Genomic DNA, 20,437 nt, shown 5'->3' with positions numbered 1-20,437 from the left:
TACACTGAGCAGAGAGCCTGACCAGCAGGGCTCCATCTCAGGATCTTTTTTTGTTTGTTTGTTTGTTTTTAAGATTTTTTTTTCAATTTATTTATTTTCAGAAAAACATTATTCATTATTTTTTCACCACACCCAGTGCTCCATGCAAGCCATGCCCTCTATAATACCCACCACCTGGTACCCCAACCTCCCACCCCCCCCACCACTTCAGACCCCTCAGATTGTTTTTCAGAGTCCATAGTCTCTCATGGTTCACCTCCCCTTCCAATTTACCCAAATTCCCTACTCCTCTCTAACGCCCCTTGTCCTCCATGCTATTTGTTATGCTCCACAAATAAGTGAAACCATATGATAATTGACTCTCTCTGCTTGACTTATTTCACTCAGCATAATCTCTTCCAGTCCCGTCCATGTTGCTACAAAAGTTGGGTATTCATCCTTTCTGATGGAGGCATAATACTCCATAGTGTATATGGACCACATCTTCCTTATCCATTCATCCGTTGAAGGGCATCTTGGTTCTTTCCATAGTTTGGCGACTGTGGCCATTGCTGCTATAAACATTGGGGTACAGATGGCCCTTCTTTTCACGACATCTGTACCTTTGGGGTAAATACCCAGGAGTGCAATTGCAGGGTCGTAGGGAAGCTCTATTTTTAATTTCTTGAGGAATCTCCACACTGTTCTCCAAAGAGGCTGCACCAACTTGCATTCCCACCAACAGTGTAAGAGGGTTCCCCTTTCTCCACATCCTCTCCAACACATGTTGTTTCCTGTTTTGTTAATTTTGGCCATTCTAACTGGTGTAAGGTGATATCTCAATGTGGTTTTAATTTGAATCTCCCTGAGGGCTAATGATGATGAATCCATCTCAGGATCTTGACATCATGTCCTGAACTGAAGGCAGGTGCTTAACCCACTGAGCCACCCAGGAGCCCCCAGCACCATTTTTTGGAAAATATTATTCTCTCTGTGTTGAATTATCTTGCCACCTTTGTGGAAAATCAGTTGGCCATATGTTTGTGAGCCTATTTCTGGATTTTTTGTTTTGTTTCATTGATCTATGTATCTGTCTTTATATCAATATCCACACTGTCTCTATTTCTATAGCTTCATAATAGGTCTGAAATCAGGTAATATAAGATTTCCAACTTTGCTCTTTAAAAAAATAAGTGTTGACTATTCTAGTATCTTTTATATCTTCCTGATACATTTTAATATGCATTAGAATTACTTTGTCAATTTCTTTGAAAAATCCTGTTGGGGTTATGATTGATATAGCTTTGCATCTGTAGAACAATTGAAGGTGAGTTGACATCTGAACACTATTTTATCTTTTGATCAGTGAGTATATTTTGTTTCTCCCTTTATTTGGGTCTTAATTTTTTTTGAAAGATTTTATTTTTATTTATTTGAGAGAGACAGTGAGAGAGAGCATGAGCGAGGAGAAGGTCAGAGAGAGAAGCAGACTCCCCATGGAGCTGGGAGCCCAATGCGGGACTCGATCCTGTGACTCCAGGATCATGAACTGAGCCGAAGGCAGTTGTCCAACCAACTGAGCCACCCAGGTGTCCCGGGTCTTACTTAATTTTTCTCAGGAAATTTTGTGGTGTATATAAAGTGTATTTTGTTGAATTATCCCTAAGTGTTTTACATTTTATGCTATTAAAAATATTTTTTAAATTTTCAATTTTCAGTTGTTTGTGGCTAGTATATAGAAATACAATTGACTTTTAAAATTATAGTCCTTGCATCCTATGACCTTGCTGAACATAATTTTGTAGATTCTTTAGGATTTCTAGATAGATGATCATATACACTGAGAATGAAGACAATTTTACTACTTCTTTTTCAGTTAAGAGGCTTTTCACTTGTTTCTGTTGTTGTTTTGTCTGATTGCATTGACCACGACCTGTAGTAGAACACTGAGTAGTACTAGAGAGAGCAGATCTTTTATATTGTGCCTGACCTCAGGGGAAAATCATTGCATTTTACCAGTAAGTATGACTTTGCTATAGGTTTTCATAGAAGCCCTTTTAAGCCCAAGAATATTTCCTTCTACTTTTAGTTTGCTAAGAGTGTTTATCATGATGTTTATCATGAGTGAGTATTAAATATTGTTAAATTCTTTTTCTGACTATACTGAGATGATTGTATTTCTCTATTTAGTCTGTTAGTATGGTGAATTATACTGATTTTCAAATGTTCACTCAATTTTGCATTTCTGGAATAGTTCTGATATATTATCTTTTCCATGCATTGCTATATTTGATATGGCAGTATTTTTGCAAAGGTTTTTGTGTCTCTGTTTGTGAGAGGTAGTATCCTATAGTTTTCTTTTCTCACAGTGTCTGGCTTAGATATCAATGAATGGATTGGGAATTGTTCTATTTCTCCTATTTTCCAGAAGATTTTGTGAATTGGTTAAATTTCTACCTTAAATACATGGTAGAATTTACCAACAGTGGGACCATCTGTTGAAAGATATTTTGGAAAGATTTTATTTATTTGTGGGAGAGAGAGAGAGAGAGAATGAGTGGGGGAGGGGCAGTGGAAGAGGGACAAGCAGACTCCCTACTGAGCAGAGACTCCCCAGATCTGGGGCTGGATCCCAGGGTCCTGATATCATGACCTGAGCCAAAGGCAGACAGTTAACTGACTGAGCTACCCATGAGCCCCAAAAGATTTTTTTTTCACTATAATTTCAATTTCCTTAACAGAGCTATTTAACTTACCTGTTTCTCCTTGAACAATCAGGTAGTTTCTTTCTTTCTTTCTTTTTTCTTTAATTGTTAATTTTTTTATTTTTTATAAACATATAATATATTTTTATCCCCAGGGGTACAGGTCTGTGAATCGCCAGGTTTACACGCTTCACAGCACTCACCAAAGCACATACCCTCCCCAATGTCCATAACCCCACCCCCCTTCTCCCAACCCCCCTCCCTCCAGCAACCCTCAGTTTGTTTTGTGAGATTAAGAGTCACATATGGTTTGTCTTTCTCCCAATCCCATCTTGTTTCATTTATTCTTCTCCTTAGTGAAATAAGTCAAGCAGAGAAAGACAACTATCATATGATCTCCATGCAACAGGTAGTTTGTTTCTTTTAAGGAACTTGCTCATTCCATCTAGTTCGTTGCATCTGTTGTCATAAAATTGTTCATAGTATTTCCTTATTATCCTCTTAATGTTTGTACAGTTGATGGTGGTATTCCCTCACCCATTCCTGATATTGGTAATACATATCTTCTGGTTTTTTGTTCTTGATCAGTTTGGGTAGAGTTCTCAATCTTATCGATTTTTTTTTTACCCCAAAGAGCCAGGCTTTGGTTTTTTTGCTTTTTTGCTATTGTGTATTTGTTTTTTTGTTTTTTTATTTCATTCTACTATTATCTTTATTATTTCTTTCTCTCTGTTTACCTGGGGTTAACTTGCTTTTCTTTCCCTGTGTTTTTAATGTGGCAGCTTGAATCACCAATTTGAGACTAACCTTTCTTATTTTCTTATCTAAGCATAAAATGGTATAAATTTCCCTAAGTACAGTTTTAGCTGTATTCTATAAGTTTGATGTGTTTTAATTTTTATTCAGTTCAGAATATTTTCTAATTTCTTTTTATTTCTTCTTTACTCCATGGATTTTTAGAATCGTGTTGTTTAACTTCTAAATAATTGGGGACTTTCAAGATATCTCTGCCTTTCTGTTAGTGATTTCTCATTTGGTTCCCCTGTGGTTTGGGAACATGCATTGGATAAGCTGGTAATTTTAAATCCATCAAGACTTGTTTTATGGCTCAGAATATGATCTCCTTTTGTAAAGGTTTTCTGTGTACTAAAAAGAATATGTGCCCTGTGGTTGTTGGGTGGAGTGTTTTATAATTGTCAGTTTGATGGATTTGGTTGCTAGTGTTCAAGGCTTCTATATTTTTATTGAACTTTTCTCTCTCTATTCTATCAATGTAAGAGTGGTCTCAAAATCTCTAACTCTGTGGACTATCCATTATCCTTTCAGTTCTATCTGGTTTTACTTCAAGTACTTTGAAGCTCCTGCTATTAGTTGCATGCACATTTAGGATTTTTATAATCTCTCGATGAATTGGTTTCCTTAAGGTTATAATATGTCCCTCTTTATCTCAGGTAATACTCTTTTTTTCTGAAATCTGCTCTGTTTGATTTATTCTCTAGCTTCCTTTCATGTAGCATTAGCATGATATATAATTTCCCATCCTTTTACTTTTAACCTTTCCGTATTTTTTTTAAAAAGATTTTATTTATTTATTTGTCAGAGAGAGAGAGAGAGAGAGAGAGAGAGAGAGCACAGGCAGACAGAGTGGCAGGCAGAGTCAGAGGGAGAAGCAGGCTCCCTGCGGAGCAAGGAGCCCGATGTGGGACTCGATCCCAGGACGCTGGGATCATGACCTGAGCCAAAGGCAGCCGCTTAACCAACTGAGCCACCCAGGCGTCCCAACCTTTCTGTATTTTTATATTTGAAGTAGATTTTTGGTAGACATCATAGCTGATTCTTAATTTTTATCCAAATTAACAAGCTTTAACATTTTACTGGAATGTTTAGACCATTCTGTGTTTTATGTGATTAGCAATATGGGTGAATTTAAACACCCCACCTTGTTTGTGCTTTTCCTGTCTCCTTATTGTTCCTTTTCCTCCTCTTTTATGGCCTTATTTTGTATTAAGAATTTAGTATTCTACCCGTGTTTATTATTGGTTTATTAGCTGTGCTAATTATTATGTTTACTTTAGTGGTTGCTCTAAGGTTTTAAAATATACATTCTTAACTTACGGACGGTGTGCCTGCAAAGGATACTATGTCACTTCACATTTTACAAAAGAATCTTACAACACTTACTTCCATTTTCCTGCCCAGTCTTGGTGCTATTGCTGCTGTGTACTTTATATCTATGTATTTTATAAACTCCATTTTAAACAATTTTTTTTGTTTGTTTGTTTTTGTTTTTGAGAGAGAGAGAGAGAGAGCAAGGCTGGGATAGACATGAGGAAAAAGAGAGAGAGAGAGAGAATCTCAAGTAGGCTCCACACCCAGCGCAGAGCTCAACACAGAGCCCAAGCCCACAACCCCAAAACCATTACCTGAGCAGAAATCAAGAGTCAGACCTGGGACACCTGGGTGTCTCAGTCGGTTAAGTGTCTGCCTCTGCCTCAGGTCATGATCCCACAGTCCTGGGATCAAGTCCCACATCAGGCTTCTTGCTCATCAGGGAACCTGGGTCTCCCTCTGCTTGCCACTCCCCTTGCTTGTGCTTTCTCTCTCTCTGACAAATAAATAAATAAAATATTTTTTAAAAGTTTTTAAAAAGTGGGGCACCCAGGTGGCTCAGTGGCTTAGAGCCTCTGCCTTTGGCTCAGGTCATGATCCCATTGTCCTGGGATCGAGCCCCACATCGGGTTCTCTGCTCGGCGGGGAACCTGCTTCCCTTCCTCTCTCTCTGCCTACCTGTGATTTCTGTCTGTCAAATAAATAAAATCTTTAAAAAAAAATTTTTTTTAAAGTTGGACACTCAACCAAGTGTGAGCCACCCAGGTGCCCCATAACATTTGTCTTTTAAAGAGATTAAGAATGAGGAAAAAGGGGCGCCTGGATGGCTCAGTGGGTTAAAGCCTCTGCCTTTGGTTCAGGTCATGATCCCAGGGTCCTGGGATAGAGCCCCACGTCGGGTCTCTGTCTGTCAAATAAATAAATAATATATTTAAAAACAAAAAAAAAGGAATGAGGAAAAAATCTTTAATTTTTACCTACATATGTACCATATATACAGTTTTTAGTTCTTTCTTGTCTTTGAGTAGATCCAAATTTCCATCTGGTATCATTTTTTTTTTTTCCTGCTTCAAGTTTTCCTTTAATATCTCTTCTAGTGCTGGTTGGCTGATGATTAACTCAGCACCTGTATGTCTGAAAAAATCTTTCTTTTTCTCTCATTTTTGAAAGATAATCGGTTGGATTAAGAGTGCTTTGTTGCCTTTTCTTTATCTTTTAGTACTTTAAACAGGTTGTACTCTTGTCTTTTGGCTTGCATTGTTTCTTATGAGTAAGTCTACTATCATCCTTCTCTTTGTTCCTCTGCGTTAATACATCATTTTTCTTTTGGCTGCTTTTATGATTTTCTCTTAATATTGGCTTTAGCAGCTTGATCATGATGTTCCTTGGTATGATTTTCTTCACATATCTTAAATTTGATATTTTTGAGCTTAGAGTTTAAGTTTTTATTGAATTTCAAACATTTTTGACCATATTTCTTCATATATATATATATATATTTTTTTTTTACACCCCACTTCTTCTTTCCTTAAAATCCTTTCCTAATTAAATTGGCTCTCTGACCCAGTATTCCTTCCTGTTTCTTAACTGTCTCTGTAATGTGTCTCTACCATCGTTCATGTTCTCATTGTTTCTCTTTTTGTCTACTGTAAAAACTTGTCTCTATTTTTACCCCCTCAAATACTTCTTCCATTTCCACATGGCTATTACAGTGAATTTCCTAAAATATGTTATTCTTTTTTTTTTTTTAAGATTTTATTTTATTTGTTTATTTGACAGACAGAGATCACAAGTAGGCAGAGAGGCAGGCAGAGAGAGAGGGAGAAGCAGGCTCCCCGCTGAGCAGAGAGCCCGATGCGGGGCTCGATTCCAGGACCCTGGGATCATGACCTAAGCTGAAGGCAGAGGCCTTAACCCACTGAGCCACCCAGGCGCCCCTAAAATATGTTATTCTTAAAATTCTGCAATAAGTGCCTATTGCCTATAGAATGAACTTAGACTCCATAGCATGGTGCGTAAGGCCTTTCATCTGTACTTGCTCTCCAGACTTCTTTCCCCTACACCTCCCCCCATCATCCCCGTGACACTCTGAACTTTTTATGCCATGGAAGTACCTCTAGTTCCTCACCTGCATCATGCATTTTCATTCTTCTTAGCACATACTCATGCCTTTGTTATGTCTAGGAAAACCTTCCTCCTTCCTCTGCCCCCATTCCTGAAACTCCTATTCACGGAGCTGAAATACCTCAGTGAAATACATCCTCTATGAAAATTAACCTTGTTATCCCTTCCCAATTCCATGGGACCTTGAACATATTCTATCATAGCCCTTAGCCCTTAATGATTGTTGTTTTACAATCATTGTTTATTGGTCATCTTCCTAGACTGACTTCTTTGTGGTCAGAGACTAGATTTTATTTATTTATTTATTTATTTGCGAGAGAGCAAGTGAGAGATAGAGGGACAGAGGAAGAGGGAGAGAGAGAATCTTGAGAGAGGCTCCATGCTCAGTGTGGAACTTGAGGAGGGGCTTGATCTCACGACCCTGAGATCATGACCTGAACTGAAATCAAGAGTTGGATGCTTAACCAAATGAGCCACTCAGGCACTCTGATTTTATTTATTTTTAAATACTTTAATGTTGACACATAGTAGGCACTAAATAAAATGTTTGAGTGAATTAATGATTGGCTTATAATAAGTATTGAGCTCTTCCTTCTTAAAATAAATTGAACTCAGATCTAATCATAATACTTGTATAACATGTACTAATAAAATACCTACATATTTTGAGAGCCTACTATGTTCTAGGTGCAATGTTAGGCACTTTCCATACCTTATCTTTAATGTTTCCAACAACAATGAATATATTATCCTCACGAGTGGCCTATTGAAGGGAAATTTAGGTTTAGAGAGATTGTGAACAAGCCTGTGCAGTTAGAAAATAGCAAAATTGGATTTCAAACTCATACATATATATTTTTCTCTGCTTACACACATATTAGGAGTTCTGTCACATCACTACCCTTAATTCTAGCTCATCACCAAGGCTTCCAATAAGAAATGATAGCATTACAGTAGAAATTGTATAGAGAACAGTGTAGATCATAATAAGGACTCAGAGAACTGATGTTACAAGATAGATGAAGATGAAAAAGAGAAATCTCTACAAGAAATAATTATTACACGATGTCCAGAAAGATTTCTTTGGTAGGCTGCTTGATCTACAAACCTCCAGCAAATGTGTCTTGTCACTTCCCTGACATTACTGCATGAAGAGTGGTCTTAGGAACACAAGTCATAGAAAGCATCCTAAGCCATGTGGTTTGGAGTCTTTGCAAGAATCCTATAAGGTTCTTACAGGGATGTGTGGATCAAGAGGTTGGCTTCAGGCTATGACTTGGGGAACAATGGAGGGAAGTGAAGACTCTGGAGGTGCCAGCACTAGCTGTGTTAACGAAAGGCCTGAGAGCCTCATAACACTTTCTCATTATGACAGTTTTGGCCGAGACTGTGTGGGTCGTGTCCTGGCCCACTCAGGCTGTAGGGCGACTGCCTGTTGGGACCTTATCCCCACTTTGTTTCCCCTCAGATCTATTAGTGATATTCAGTTTAACTGCTTGCTATCTGCCCCCTCCAATTTAAAAATTGCTAGAGTGGGGCACATGGAGGGACCTACAATGTAGTGATCTCCAGGATCCCTTGGGGGGTGGTGAGGATTGTCCATTTTTCACACAGCATCATCTGTGCTACTGAACCCAGAATAAAACTTACAAAGGCTTTTTTTCCCCCTTTTTGAAATTTTTTTAATAGAAAGAATTTAAAATACAGTTTTGGTATTTTTGTTTCTAAAATTTTCTGGTGTGTGTATGTTGGAGGTGGGAAGAAATTTTGGTATTCGGCAAGAGGAGGGGAGCTTTATTTACAGGAACTCTGTTTCCTGGGTTGTTAACAGCTAATGTTTTGGGTGGATAAGTGCCCAAGGACAGTGTGAGTTTAAATGTGCTGTTGGGAACAATTCTTGATCTGTCCCTTGTCACAGATAAGTTGCAAGTGGTGTGCAAGAAGTTGAGTGTGCCACCCCAGTTTTTAGAATAACCTACAGATCTCTATTAGCGTTTCTTTTTATCTGGGTAGATGAAAAGAAAAGGTAAGCTCAGTCAAAAAGAGAAAAAATCCACTGCGAAGGGGGACACAATTATGCTGCATGAATGGTGCAAGTGATGAGAAGGTGCCTAGGAAGCCTTTGTTCAGATACCATGTGAAGTTCCTAAGAGTTGGGATGTGAGCTAACGAGAACTTTTTCTTTAATTTAGACTTTATTATATTATATTTTTTTAGAAGAGTTTTAGGTTCACAGAAAACCTGAGAGGAAGATACAGAGATTTCCTGTGCACTCTCTGTCTCCCACATATGCATAGTTTCCCCACCATCAATATCTCTCACCAGAGTGATACTTTGTTACAATTGATGAAGCTACGCTGACACATCGTTACCACCGACAGCATCCTTCACTTTATGGTTCATTCTAGGTATTGTACATGCTCTGGGCCGAGCCCAGCATATAATGCCATGTATCTATCCTTATGGTCTCATACAGAATATTTTCACTGCCCTAAGATCCTTTGTGCTCTACTTATTCATCTCTCCCCTGACACCCCCCCCCCACCATTGATCCTTTTACTGTGCCCATACTTTTGCCTTTTCCACAGTGTCATATAGTTGGAATCATACAGTATGTACCCTTCCCAGAGTGGCTTCTTTCACTTGGTAATATGCATTTGAGGTTCTTTTGTGTCATTTTGTGGCTTGATAACTCATTTCTTTTTAGCACTGAATAGTATTATTCCATTAACTGGAGGTACCAAAGTTTATCCATTCACCTACCAGAGGACATCTTGGTTTCAAGGTGTGGCAATTATGAATAAAGATGCTATAAACCAAAATAAATACAAAATTGAGCTAAAGGAATTAACATTTAAAAAAAGATGCTGTTAACATCCTTGGGCAGGTTTTTGTGTGGACCTAAATTTTCAGCTACTTTGGGTAAATACTAATGCCTGTGTTATTTGATTGTATAGTAAGAACATGTTTTGTTTTTGTAAGAAGCCGTCTACGGACTCCCAAAGTGGCTGAAATATTTTGCATTCCCACCAGCAATGAAGGAGAGCTTCTGTAGCTGCATCTCCTTGTCAGTATTTGGTGTTGTGAGTGTTCTGGATTTTGGTCATTCTAATAGGTGTATACTAATGTCTCATTGTTGTTTTAATTTGCATTTCCCTGATGGCTTATGATGTGGAACACCTTTTCATATGCCTATTTACCACCTATAGGTCTTCTTTGATGAGGTTTCTATTAAGATCTTTGGCCCATTTTTAAAGTTAGTTGTTTGTTTTCTTCTTGTTGAGTTTTGAAGTTCTTGTTGAGTTCTTTTCATATTTTAAATAATAGTTATTTTTAAAATACTTTCTCCCAATCTGTGGCTTTTTTTTTTTTTTTTTTTTTTTTTTAGGTTTTATTTTATTTATTTGAGAGAGACAGTGAGAGAGAGAATGAGCGAGGAGAAGGTCAGAGAGCGAAGCAGACTCCCCATGGAGCTGGGAGCCTGATGTGGGACTCGATCCCGGGACTCCAGGATCACACCCTGAGCCGGAGGCAGTCGTTTAACCAACTGCGCCACCCAGGCGTCCCTACCAATCTGTGGCTTGTAGTCCCATTAGCTTCACATTTTTTTTCTACAGAGCAAAAGGTTTTAATTTCACTGAAGTCTAGCTTATGAGTTATTTCTTTCATGGGTTGCTATTTTTGGTTTTATAGCAAAAAAAGTCCATTGTCTTACCCAAGGTCATTTAGATGTTTTCTTATCTTCTCTGCTTGGAGTTTTATAGCATTTTATAATAGGTCTGTGATGCATATGAATTAATTTTTGTGAAGGGTGTGAGGTCTGTGACTAGATTCATTATTTTGCGTGTATGTGGATGTCCAGTTGTCCCAGGATTGTTTGTTAAAGAGACTCTCTTTGTCCCATTGTATTGCTTTTGCTTGTTTTTCAAAGATCAGTTGACTATTTTTGTGTGGGTCTATTTCTGGGCTCTCTCTTTCTGTCCCAGTGATATATTTATCTATTCTTTTGTCAATACCAGACTATCTTTTTAGAGTTTTATAGCTAGTCTTGAAGTTGAGAGGTGTCAGTCATCCAACTTTGTTCTTCTTCTTCAGTATTGCATTAGCTATTATGTTATTTTTTTCCTCTCCATAGGAACTTCAGAATCAGTTTGTTGATATTCATAAAATAATACGCTGAGATTTTGATTGGGACAATTGAGTACTTTGAATGTGGTTGTACTTTCTCCCTTGGACTTACATGGGATTGTAAGCAAGATTTCTTTTGTTCTCTTTTAGAACATCTTAGCATGATTTATTCTATTTTATTTTATTTTATTTCTTTTCAGTGTTCCAAAATTCATTGTTTATGCGCCACACCCAGTGCTCCATGCAATACGTGCCCTCCATAATACCCACCATCAGGCTCACCCAATCCCCCACACCCCTCCCCTCCAAACCCTCCGTTTGTTTCTGAGTCCACAGTCTCTCGTGGTTTATCTCCCCCTGCAATTTTCCCCAACTCAGATCTTTTTTTTTTTTTTTAAAGATTTTATTTATTTATTTGACAGAGAGAGATCACAAGTAGGCAGAGAGGCAGGCAGAGAGAGAGGGAAGCAGGCTCCCCGCTGAGCAGAGAGCCCGATGCGGGACTCGATCCCAGGACCCTGAGATCATGACCTGAGCCGAAGGCAGCGGCTTAACCCACTGAGCCACCCACGCGCCCCCAACTCAGATCTTTATTTGAGAGAAAAAGAAGAGAGTGTGAGTGGGTGGAGGAGCAGAGGTGAGAAAGGGGGAGAGAATTGCAAGTAGACTCCACACAGAGCCAGTCATAGGGCTCAGTCAAATGACCCTGAGCTCATGACCTGAGCTATAACCAAGAGTCAGACACTGAACAGACTGAACCACCCAGGCAGTTCTAGCACGATTCACTGTTGTCAAGACAAATAGATATTTATGGTGGGTGGGGAATGGTGATGGTTCCTGAAGCCCACTATGTGACATCAATTAAGAAGTTAACTCACACAGAAGGACAGCTGAACCATATTCATGTTGATCTTAAATGATTCTAGGAGGTAGAACATATTTTTGTTACAAAGGAATTAACTTCTTTTTTTTTTACCACAAAAATAAATTTTCTCTCTACATTGTATTGGTATCAGAGATCTCAGGTGTTATAAACAAAAACAGAATAATGGGTACATACAGTGGGTTAATGATGTTAGAATTCTTAGAGTGTGAAATTGCTTACTAGAAATTTGTTGAAAGTTTAGGTCTTCTTTTAGGGAAAAATAGTATTTGGTGGGTTTAACAGAGTTTCCCATTGCTTTAGTATTCTCCCAAGAAATTGATTGAAGATATTCTGGGGGAGACTTTTAAAATAACAGTGTCAAAGACAAAGGTTAATCTGTCACCTTAAGTAGGTATGATATTAAATAACCCAACCTGACCAAGAAAGAAAATTTTATCAATAATTTGCTTCATAGGTTGAGAATATTTTTTGTGTGTACCTTTTTTGAAATTTCAAAATATAGTTTGTGTACCTTGCAATGGCATGTTGAAATGCTGTTTTAAACTATCCTTCAGGCTAAAGGAAAGTAGCTATTTATCTTAGGGGTCACTATGGAGACATATATTTATTCAAGTACTAAGCAGAAGAAAAATCAGTATAACTTTAATCTTAAGATGCCTGTTGTTAATTAAGCTGAACTAAGTCTGTTGAAAGTGGGACTACAAATAAGGTCTTACTGGAATGGAGATACATGCTTTTTGAATTGCTGCACACTTTCAGGACTCTGTGATGAACCTTCTGGTAGGATCTTCCTTGAGGTAACGTAAAGAACCTTAAGGGTGCTTTGTGGAAATCCTAAGGTGGGATTTAGGATAGATCTGGAAGATTCATTTATAAATTTCTTTGATTGGTTAGTTATTGTAGATGGTAAATATTTGTCCAATAGGCTGGATATTTTGTCATTTTGACTCAGTTTATCAAGCCAGGTGGTTAGAGATTTTCACATGACTATTTGGGTTACTCTGGAATTCTCTGCTTTTGCTTTAAATTAATACTAAATGTAAATTTCTGGCCAAGGTGTGCTATCCTTATAGCAAGATTGGAACACTTACAGTCCTTTAAGGACTTTAATCCACAGTTCATTGAATTGAAAAATACTTGTTGAGCCTTCATGATTGAGGGGTGACCAAGAAGCCTAAGACATGATTTCTTTACTCAGGACTGGAACTTTAGCAGAGCAGACACTCAATCAGTAGTTGTTGAATAAATACATTAATAAACAAGGCTCATAATTTGTGAAGAAAATAAGAAAGGAAAACCAGTAGGACTTTCTGTTGTCCTCTGCTGTGTCCCCATAGGCTAGAATAGCCAGGTATCTTGTAGGGCCTTAGTGCTTATGTGAATGAATGACCAAATGACCATGTACTTTCCCTGCAGCCCGAGTTCCTAGAGCCACTTCTGGCTGGGTTAGTCAGGGAAGGCTTCATGGAGCAATGGGATTTTCATTAGAGAAAGGGAGGGCCATCTAGAAATAGAGGGTGATGTTGAGGCTCCTCAGGAGATGGCAGAAGCTCACAGTGGAAGCACAGCCATGTGGGGATCACCAAAGGTCAGTTCTAGAAAGCTTAGGAAGACCAGTTTAAATTTTCTCATAGAGACATTGGAGACTAAAAGGGACATTTTAGAAATAGTAATCTAGAGGTATTGTACCAGACGCATTTAAAGAGAGGAGAAATTGTGAAAAGCACATTGCTGGGGTTTGGTGATTAAATGGGTTGGTGAGGGAAATGAAGCCGTTAGAGATGGTGACAGTCTTGTTTTGAGCTTGGTTGACTTGGATAATAGTAAATGCATAATCAGAAATAGGAAACTCAGAAGGGAAAATTAGCTTTTTGTGGGCAGGTTTTTGTGTTTTTAATCTCTGAAGTAGTGGAAACACTTCATAGCAGACCCAGAAAAATCTCAGAAACACACATTTTTTTGACCTGAGGCATCTTAGAGAATGAGTTATGATTAAACTCCAACACAGCCCAACTGTCTTACTGAGGATCAGTGATATCATGACTGATGTTAAAGCCATGGAGGGTAAGGGACAGCCTGGAGGAACAGGTTCTTTGGTCTAGGTGCACAGCATCAGTAGGATGATGGATGCAGTCATTTCTGGTGTTTTGGAGGGTACTTAGAGTTTCCTTCATTTGCAGCTTGATTTTCCCTTTTTAAGTGTTTTTATGGTTTGGGTTTTTTTTGTTGTTGTTTTTTTGTTTTTGTTTTTGTTTTTTGTGAGAGGGAGCACATGAGCATCAAATGGCAGGTGTGGGGCTCAGGGAGAGAGAGAATCTCAAGCCGATTCACTGCTGAGCGTGGAATCTGTGCAAGGCTCAGTGTCACCACCCTGAGATCATGATCTGAGCCTAAATCAAGAGTTGGATGCTTAACCCACTGAGCACCCAGGCGCCCCACCCTCTTAAGTTTGAAGAGCCATTATACAAATAGTTCCAGATAGGAAACACATTTGGAGGTATCAGCAATACAGTATAAACACTATCTTATAAGATTAAGGTAAAATCCTTTCAGTATTACACAATATATTCATTCATTCTTACTAATAAAAATGATCTTAAATTACCCCCAAATGTGGTATCAGTAATGAATTTCTTTATCTTCCTTTTGATAATATCCTGACATATTTATGTTCAGTAACTTCTATGTAGATATTATGGAGTTTACACTTACTCAATTCTAAGCATATTTTGCACCACAGATGTTCTTTCTAGAACTTTTAATGATGGATCTGGAGTGCCATATCACTGCTTTTGAGGGGAAAGCAGTTGCTAAGGGCTCCCATTGGTAGCAGGTCTAGATGAGTCTTTAGGCTCTCTCCCATCTTCCTGGGTGTTGCTAGGAATGATGGTTGTAAACAGAGTTGGTCCTGGACATGTGTTAAATAGAAATGGTGGGGCTCAGAAGGAGGGTTGGAGACCAGTTGTCACCCTGAGCATATGTGCTTCTGTAGTTCAAACCCAGTCATGTAAGGATAGAAAATAATTATCCATCCTCTAGCTTATACCCTTAGTGACCACCTGTCCCAGACCTAAGGATGCAAGTGCAACACTGGACATTTGCCTTCCAGAGTCCTTGGGTGATATTCTAAAACTGAGCCGACCTTTATGTGTGAGCAGTCTCATTGCTTCTTTTTCTTCTCCAGGTTTATTGAGATATAATTGACATATAACATTGTATAAATTTAATGATGATTTGACACACTTATATATTGCAAAATGTTTGCCACAAAGACATTAGTGAACATATCCTTTACCTCACATAACTATGTTTTGTTATTGGTATAGTGAGGACATTAAAGCTCTACCCTCTGGCAGCATTCACGTGTATGATACAGTGTTGTTAACTATAATGCCATGCTCTCCATTAGATCCCCAGAACTTACTGATCTTATAACTGAAATCTGCTCCCTTTGACCAACATTCCTCATTTTTCAGCCCTGCTCAGTCTCTTGCAACCACCATTCTACTTTCTGTTACTTTGAGTTCAGTGTTTTTAGATTCCACATATAAATGAGATCACACAGTATTTGTCTTTCTCCTTTCACTTAGCATAATGCCCTCAAGTTCCATCCATGTTGTCACAGATGGTGGGATGTCCTTCTTTTTATGGCTTTTTTTTTTTTAATGTCCTTCATTTTACATAAATACCTCATTTCATTTTCTTTATCTATTCATCGTTGTAGGCTTAGGTTGTTTTCTTGTCTTAGCTCTTGTGAGTTATATTGTGATTAACAGGGGAGCTCAGAGAGCTTGTTGAGATTGTGATTTCATCTTCTTCAGATATATACCTAGAAGTGGGATCACTGGATCATATGGTAATTCTATTTTTAATTTTTTGAGGAAATGCCATACTGTTTTCAGTAATAGCTACACCAATTTATATTTCCATCAACAGTCCCTGTTTTCCACATCCTTGACAGTATTTGTTACCTCTTATTTTTTTGGTACTAAATATTTAATAGGTGTGGGGTGATAGCTCACTGTGGTTTTGATTTGCATTTCCCTGATGATTAGATACTGAGATGATTAGATGATTAGATACTGAGCACTTTTCATGTACGTGTGAACCATTTGTATGTCTTACTTGGAAAAATGTCTATTCACATCCTCTGCCAATTTTTAAGTTGGATTGTCTGTGTTTTTGCTCTTGAGTTGAATAAGTTCCTTATGTATTTTGAATATTAACCCCTTATTAGATATATGATTTGCAAATATTTCCTCCCATTCTGTAGATTGCTTTTCATTTTGTTGATTATTTCTTTTGCTGTGGAGGAGATTTTTAAATTTGAGATAGTCCCACTTGCTGATTTTTACTTTCATTGTATGCTCTTTGGTGTCATCCAAAAAAATCACCCAACACCAACGTCAAGTTGTTGTTTTTTTTCCTTTGTTTTCTTCTCGAAGTTTTCTGGGTTTAGGTCTTATTTTAAGTCCTTATTCCATTTCCAGTTAATGTTTGTGAGTGTGCATGAGACAGGAGTCCCGTTTCATTATTCTGCATGTGGATGTCCAGTCTTTCAAGCACCATTTAGCGAAGAGCGTATCCTTTGGCCATTGTTTTTTTTGGGGGGGGCTCCATTGTCAAATATTAGTTGACAATATTTGCATGAACTTATTTCTGGGCTCTAAATTATGCTCCACTGGTCTTTGTTTCTGTTTTTATTCTAATACCATACTGTTATGGTATGTTATGGATGTTCTATATGCTATGTATATTATATTTTAGGTCCATTTAGTTTAAAGTACAGTTCAAGTCCAGTTGGTTTTCTGTCTGAATGATCTATTCATTGTTGAAAGTAGAATATTGAAGTCCCATACTGTTACTATATCGCTGTCTGTCACTCACTTGAGATCTGTTAGTATTTGTTTATAATTTTTTAGGTGCTCAAATGAAAATCGTCATCTATTTTCCGGTAGAAGGAAATGAGGGACTGAATGGCATGAGAGATGAGCTCCTTGTGTTTTTTTCCCAGTTAACGGAGACAAGGAAGAGAGGGAGTGGGAAATGTCTAGCACAGGAGAAATAGATGAAAACCAGCCATTTTACAGTATAATGAAAGATGGAATAATTAAACCTTCATCATAACTAGCAGGAAAATAAAATTGCCATAAAGAAATTTTTAAAGATTTCATTTATTTATTTATTTGAGAGGGAGAGAGAAAGAGAGAGAACAAGCAAGTGAGAGAACAAGAGAAAGGGAGGATAGAAGCAGGCTCCCCGCTGAGCAGGGAGCCCGATGTGGGACTTGATCCCACGGCCTAGCGATCATGACCTGAGCAGAAGACAGACGCTTAACCAACTGAGCCACCCAAGTGGCCTGTGGCCATAAAGTATTAATATCTAGTAATTTACTATTGTCATCCTAACTCTGGACAAGTTTCTTATTTCTTAAATTGCAGTGATAGCACTGAGAGTAAAAGGAGTATTAGTTTTTACAAGCTTATCTGAAATAGTTCCTAGCAGTAGTAACAGCCTTTGTCTTCCTGGGAGTGGTGAGAGCTTATTAACAACCAACCTATGGGCCAGACGTTTAAAAAACTAGTGATTTAAGTAGTTAGTTGATTGGGAAATCGTGATCGCCTGACATTTGGTGGTGACGAAGGAAAAGCAGACGCAGATCTAGTTGGTGAATTCACATGCCTGAGGCTCCAGGTGGTGGGCACATGGACTTTTATAGTAGCAAATAACCTTGGATGAGAGAAGAACAAAAATTCTAGAAACGGGAAACTTCCAGCATGGCAAGGTGGTGTATTTTTAGATTGGGGTTAACAAACTACTTTTCAATCTGAAATCTTCGGGAATGGTCCATTTCCTGTTTCTGCAAATACCAAATGAAAAGCCACGCCAGTGTTCTTGGATTTATAGATCCAAATGACAGATTGAAAGGATGCTTGCGCTCTTTAACTAAGCGAAGTAGTGGCCCCTGCATGCCGAGTGTCTGTGGCACTATGACCTCAGTGACCTCTCTTCTCTATTGTGGAATGTAGGTGATAAGAATGGAGGTGAGCCCGATGATGCCGAACTGGTAAGGCTCAGTAAGAGGCTGGTGGAGAACGCGGTGCTCAAGGCTGTCCAGCAGTATCTGGAAGAAACACAGAACAAAAGCAAGCCAGGGGATGGGAGCTCTGTGCAAACTCAAGAGGCTGGTAGGAATGGCACTGAGCGTGACAACAACAGGAAATGAGAGCCCAATGCAGGCAGGCCCCGCGGCTCCGTGAGAAGCATCCCGCTCCCCTCTGCTGAGTCAACGGATTAATTTGCATTGTGCTGTTTTGGTGTCTCTTGTCCAATCCGTGGAGATTGCCTACGACTTTCATGATCAGTATGTTTGCATTTCTGAAACACAACAGAAGAGAAGTTCTGGGACCAGCAGAGGAAATTAACTTCCAGAAGAATGGCCCAGGTTTCACTTGCCTTCCACCATGGCCGAGGGAGAGGGGACTTGGGGTTATGCCTCGTGGACTCAAATTAGAGGCCATGGAAGGGGCCTGGCCGTCGCTGGAATACTGCCATTTATATTGCTTAACAGGGCACTTGACCACTTTATCTGAGGCCAAAACACACACACAGCTAACAAGTGCTAAGTGTAAAATAATCCCTGTTGAATTTGTTGTCCATGCTGTTGGTCCATAATGTCTCACGTCTGTCGTCCGTCTGCTGTGGCTATGCACTGATTTTTATTTACAGTAAATTGGTTTCACGTAAATGATATATTTTTGGCAAAATGCAGCCTTTTCTATGAAACGTGGGCAACATCTTAAAGGTTTCTTTTAACCTTCTTTTGATAAGTCAGTGTGCCATATTTCATATTTTTCACTGGCATTTGTTTGTAAAATGTATTATATAATTTTTTTTTTCCCTAGGCAAGAAACCTATTGGACTCCGGGACTTAATTAATGAAGCTTTGCACCGAGAAAGGATGAGTCTGAAGTCCAAAGTGAAACAGATAAAGGAACTTCTGTTAAAGCCTGAGACTCAGGCCAGGATTAGGAGGGAGCTTTTTGAAGGAATATCTGTTAACAACAGTAATCAAGGAAACCAGATTGATTTCAGTGCAAATTTGACATAAACTCTGCATTGCTATCATGGTACCCTAGTCAATGAAATAGCGTGAGATTATTTCATAGCTCTTTGGTAAATACCAAAGAAGTGTCCTGATAGTATCTACACAAAAGGAAACCAACATTTGGTAAGGAATTAACAATTTCTTGCCAAAGAAAACGGATTAAGCTTGGTTATTTTTAAAGCTAAACTTGTGTTTTAGCATGTTTGTTTCTGTAATATCGAGTTATTTTATAGAAAGGACTTAATTAGCTGTTGTGAGATGTTCCTTGGGTTCTCACAGATAACACATACAGACTGTGAAAAATCATTTACATACAAAAAAAATACTGTATTTTAAGGGTCACTTGCCTTCTGTTGATGTGATTTTTGTTGTTATTAAATCAGAAGTAGAAATTGTCCACACAAGTCTATACCTAGTGTTACTTTTAATGGGAATTAGAATGTTTATTGAATACACTAGTACTTGAATGAACATTTCTAAGTGTAATTATTATAACTGGTTAAGAATGTTTTATAATATCCATATGTATTATTTTTTAATGATCAAAATGTAGTTTGCTTTTTCATTTCTTAATGAATAAATGTTTGGGATTTTTATTTTCTACTCTTCTGAAGATAAGCCCTAGGACTTACTGTATCCCTTATAATCTGAATTTGTTTGCACTGGTTCATTTTTAAAGACAATTCTTGAAAAATTTCCCCCCATATGAAAATCTTGGTAACAGCTTTTTCTATAGCCATTGCAAAACTGCTGTTACTAAGACATCACAATGAAGGGGAAATTGGAGATCAGATATGTAATCATTTCAAATGTAAAATCCAGTTCACTCATGGATTTTAGCTATTTTTTCACTGGGTAAATTCGACATTTATTTATAAATGAGTTTATGCATTTTCATGCCTCTTAATAAATGTATGGTTTTCCCTTGTTGCCTCTTCTCACTTTTTTCCTCCTTCTTGGAAGTTGTTGGCTTTGTGCTGGTAGAAGGAAGTCATAAACAGGTGCTTGGGTGGTTGTAGTGTTTCTTCATCTTTATTTATGACCTTCTCCTTCATGCTCAGATAGCAGTTGCCGGAATACCTTCAACTGCAGATTTTTTAAATCACCTCAAGTCAGTCAGCTTCACAGAGAATTAACAACAGAATGTTGAATGCAAAGAAAATCTAAATAGCATCCCACAAACTGCTAATTACATGTCAGTGAAGTGACAGCAGGAGCAAAGATGAAAGGAGTGGATCCTTCCCCACGTAAGACAGCAGCTGCTTTCCATGAAATCCCTTGGTGGTAGAGGGCTCTCCTGCTGGAAGACAGCTTCCTTAAATAAACCCATAAGATGGGAAGCAAAGATATTTTGGGGCTTGCTTTGTTTTTCAAATAAAGATACGGACTCGAGGAGAC

The 20,437-nt window shown here is 38.3% G+C and overlaps 1 protein-coding gene across 11 annotated transcripts in view; it reads left to right on the top strand.

Moving 5' to 3' along the window:
* AKAP7 (A-kinase anchoring protein 7) overlaps nucleotides 1-19,969 on the top strand; it is a 154,695-nt gene extending 134,726 nt beyond the window's left edge. For 4 of the 11 annotated variants that reach the window (XM_044248816.1, XM_044248852.1, XM_044248879.1 and 1 more), the window contains one exon: nucleotides 18,837-19,969. In XM_044248816.1, the coding sequence (XP_044104751.1) occupies nucleotides 18,837-19,042 (206 nt within the window). In that variant the 3' untranslated portion in view covers nucleotides 19,043-19,969. Of the gene's footprint in view, nucleotides 1-17,960 lie in introns of all 11 variants that reach the window. The other 7 variants (XM_044248826.1, XM_044248861.1, XM_044248890.1 and 4 more) reach the window with 4 other exon arrangements.
* The last annotated feature ends 468 nt before the right edge of the window (nucleotides 19,970-20,437 follow it).

Source organism: Neovison vison, chromosome 1 (genome assembly GCF_020171115.1).
Source record: "Neovison vison isolate M4711 chromosome 1, ASM_NN_V1, whole genome shotgun sequence".
In the NCBI taxonomy this organism is placed as follows: domain Eukaryota; kingdom Metazoa; phylum Chordata; class Mammalia; order Carnivora; family Mustelidae; genus Neogale; species Neogale vison.
Note: the sequence above shows the minus strand (reverse complement) of the source record. Positions and strands in the feature narration are given on the sequence as shown.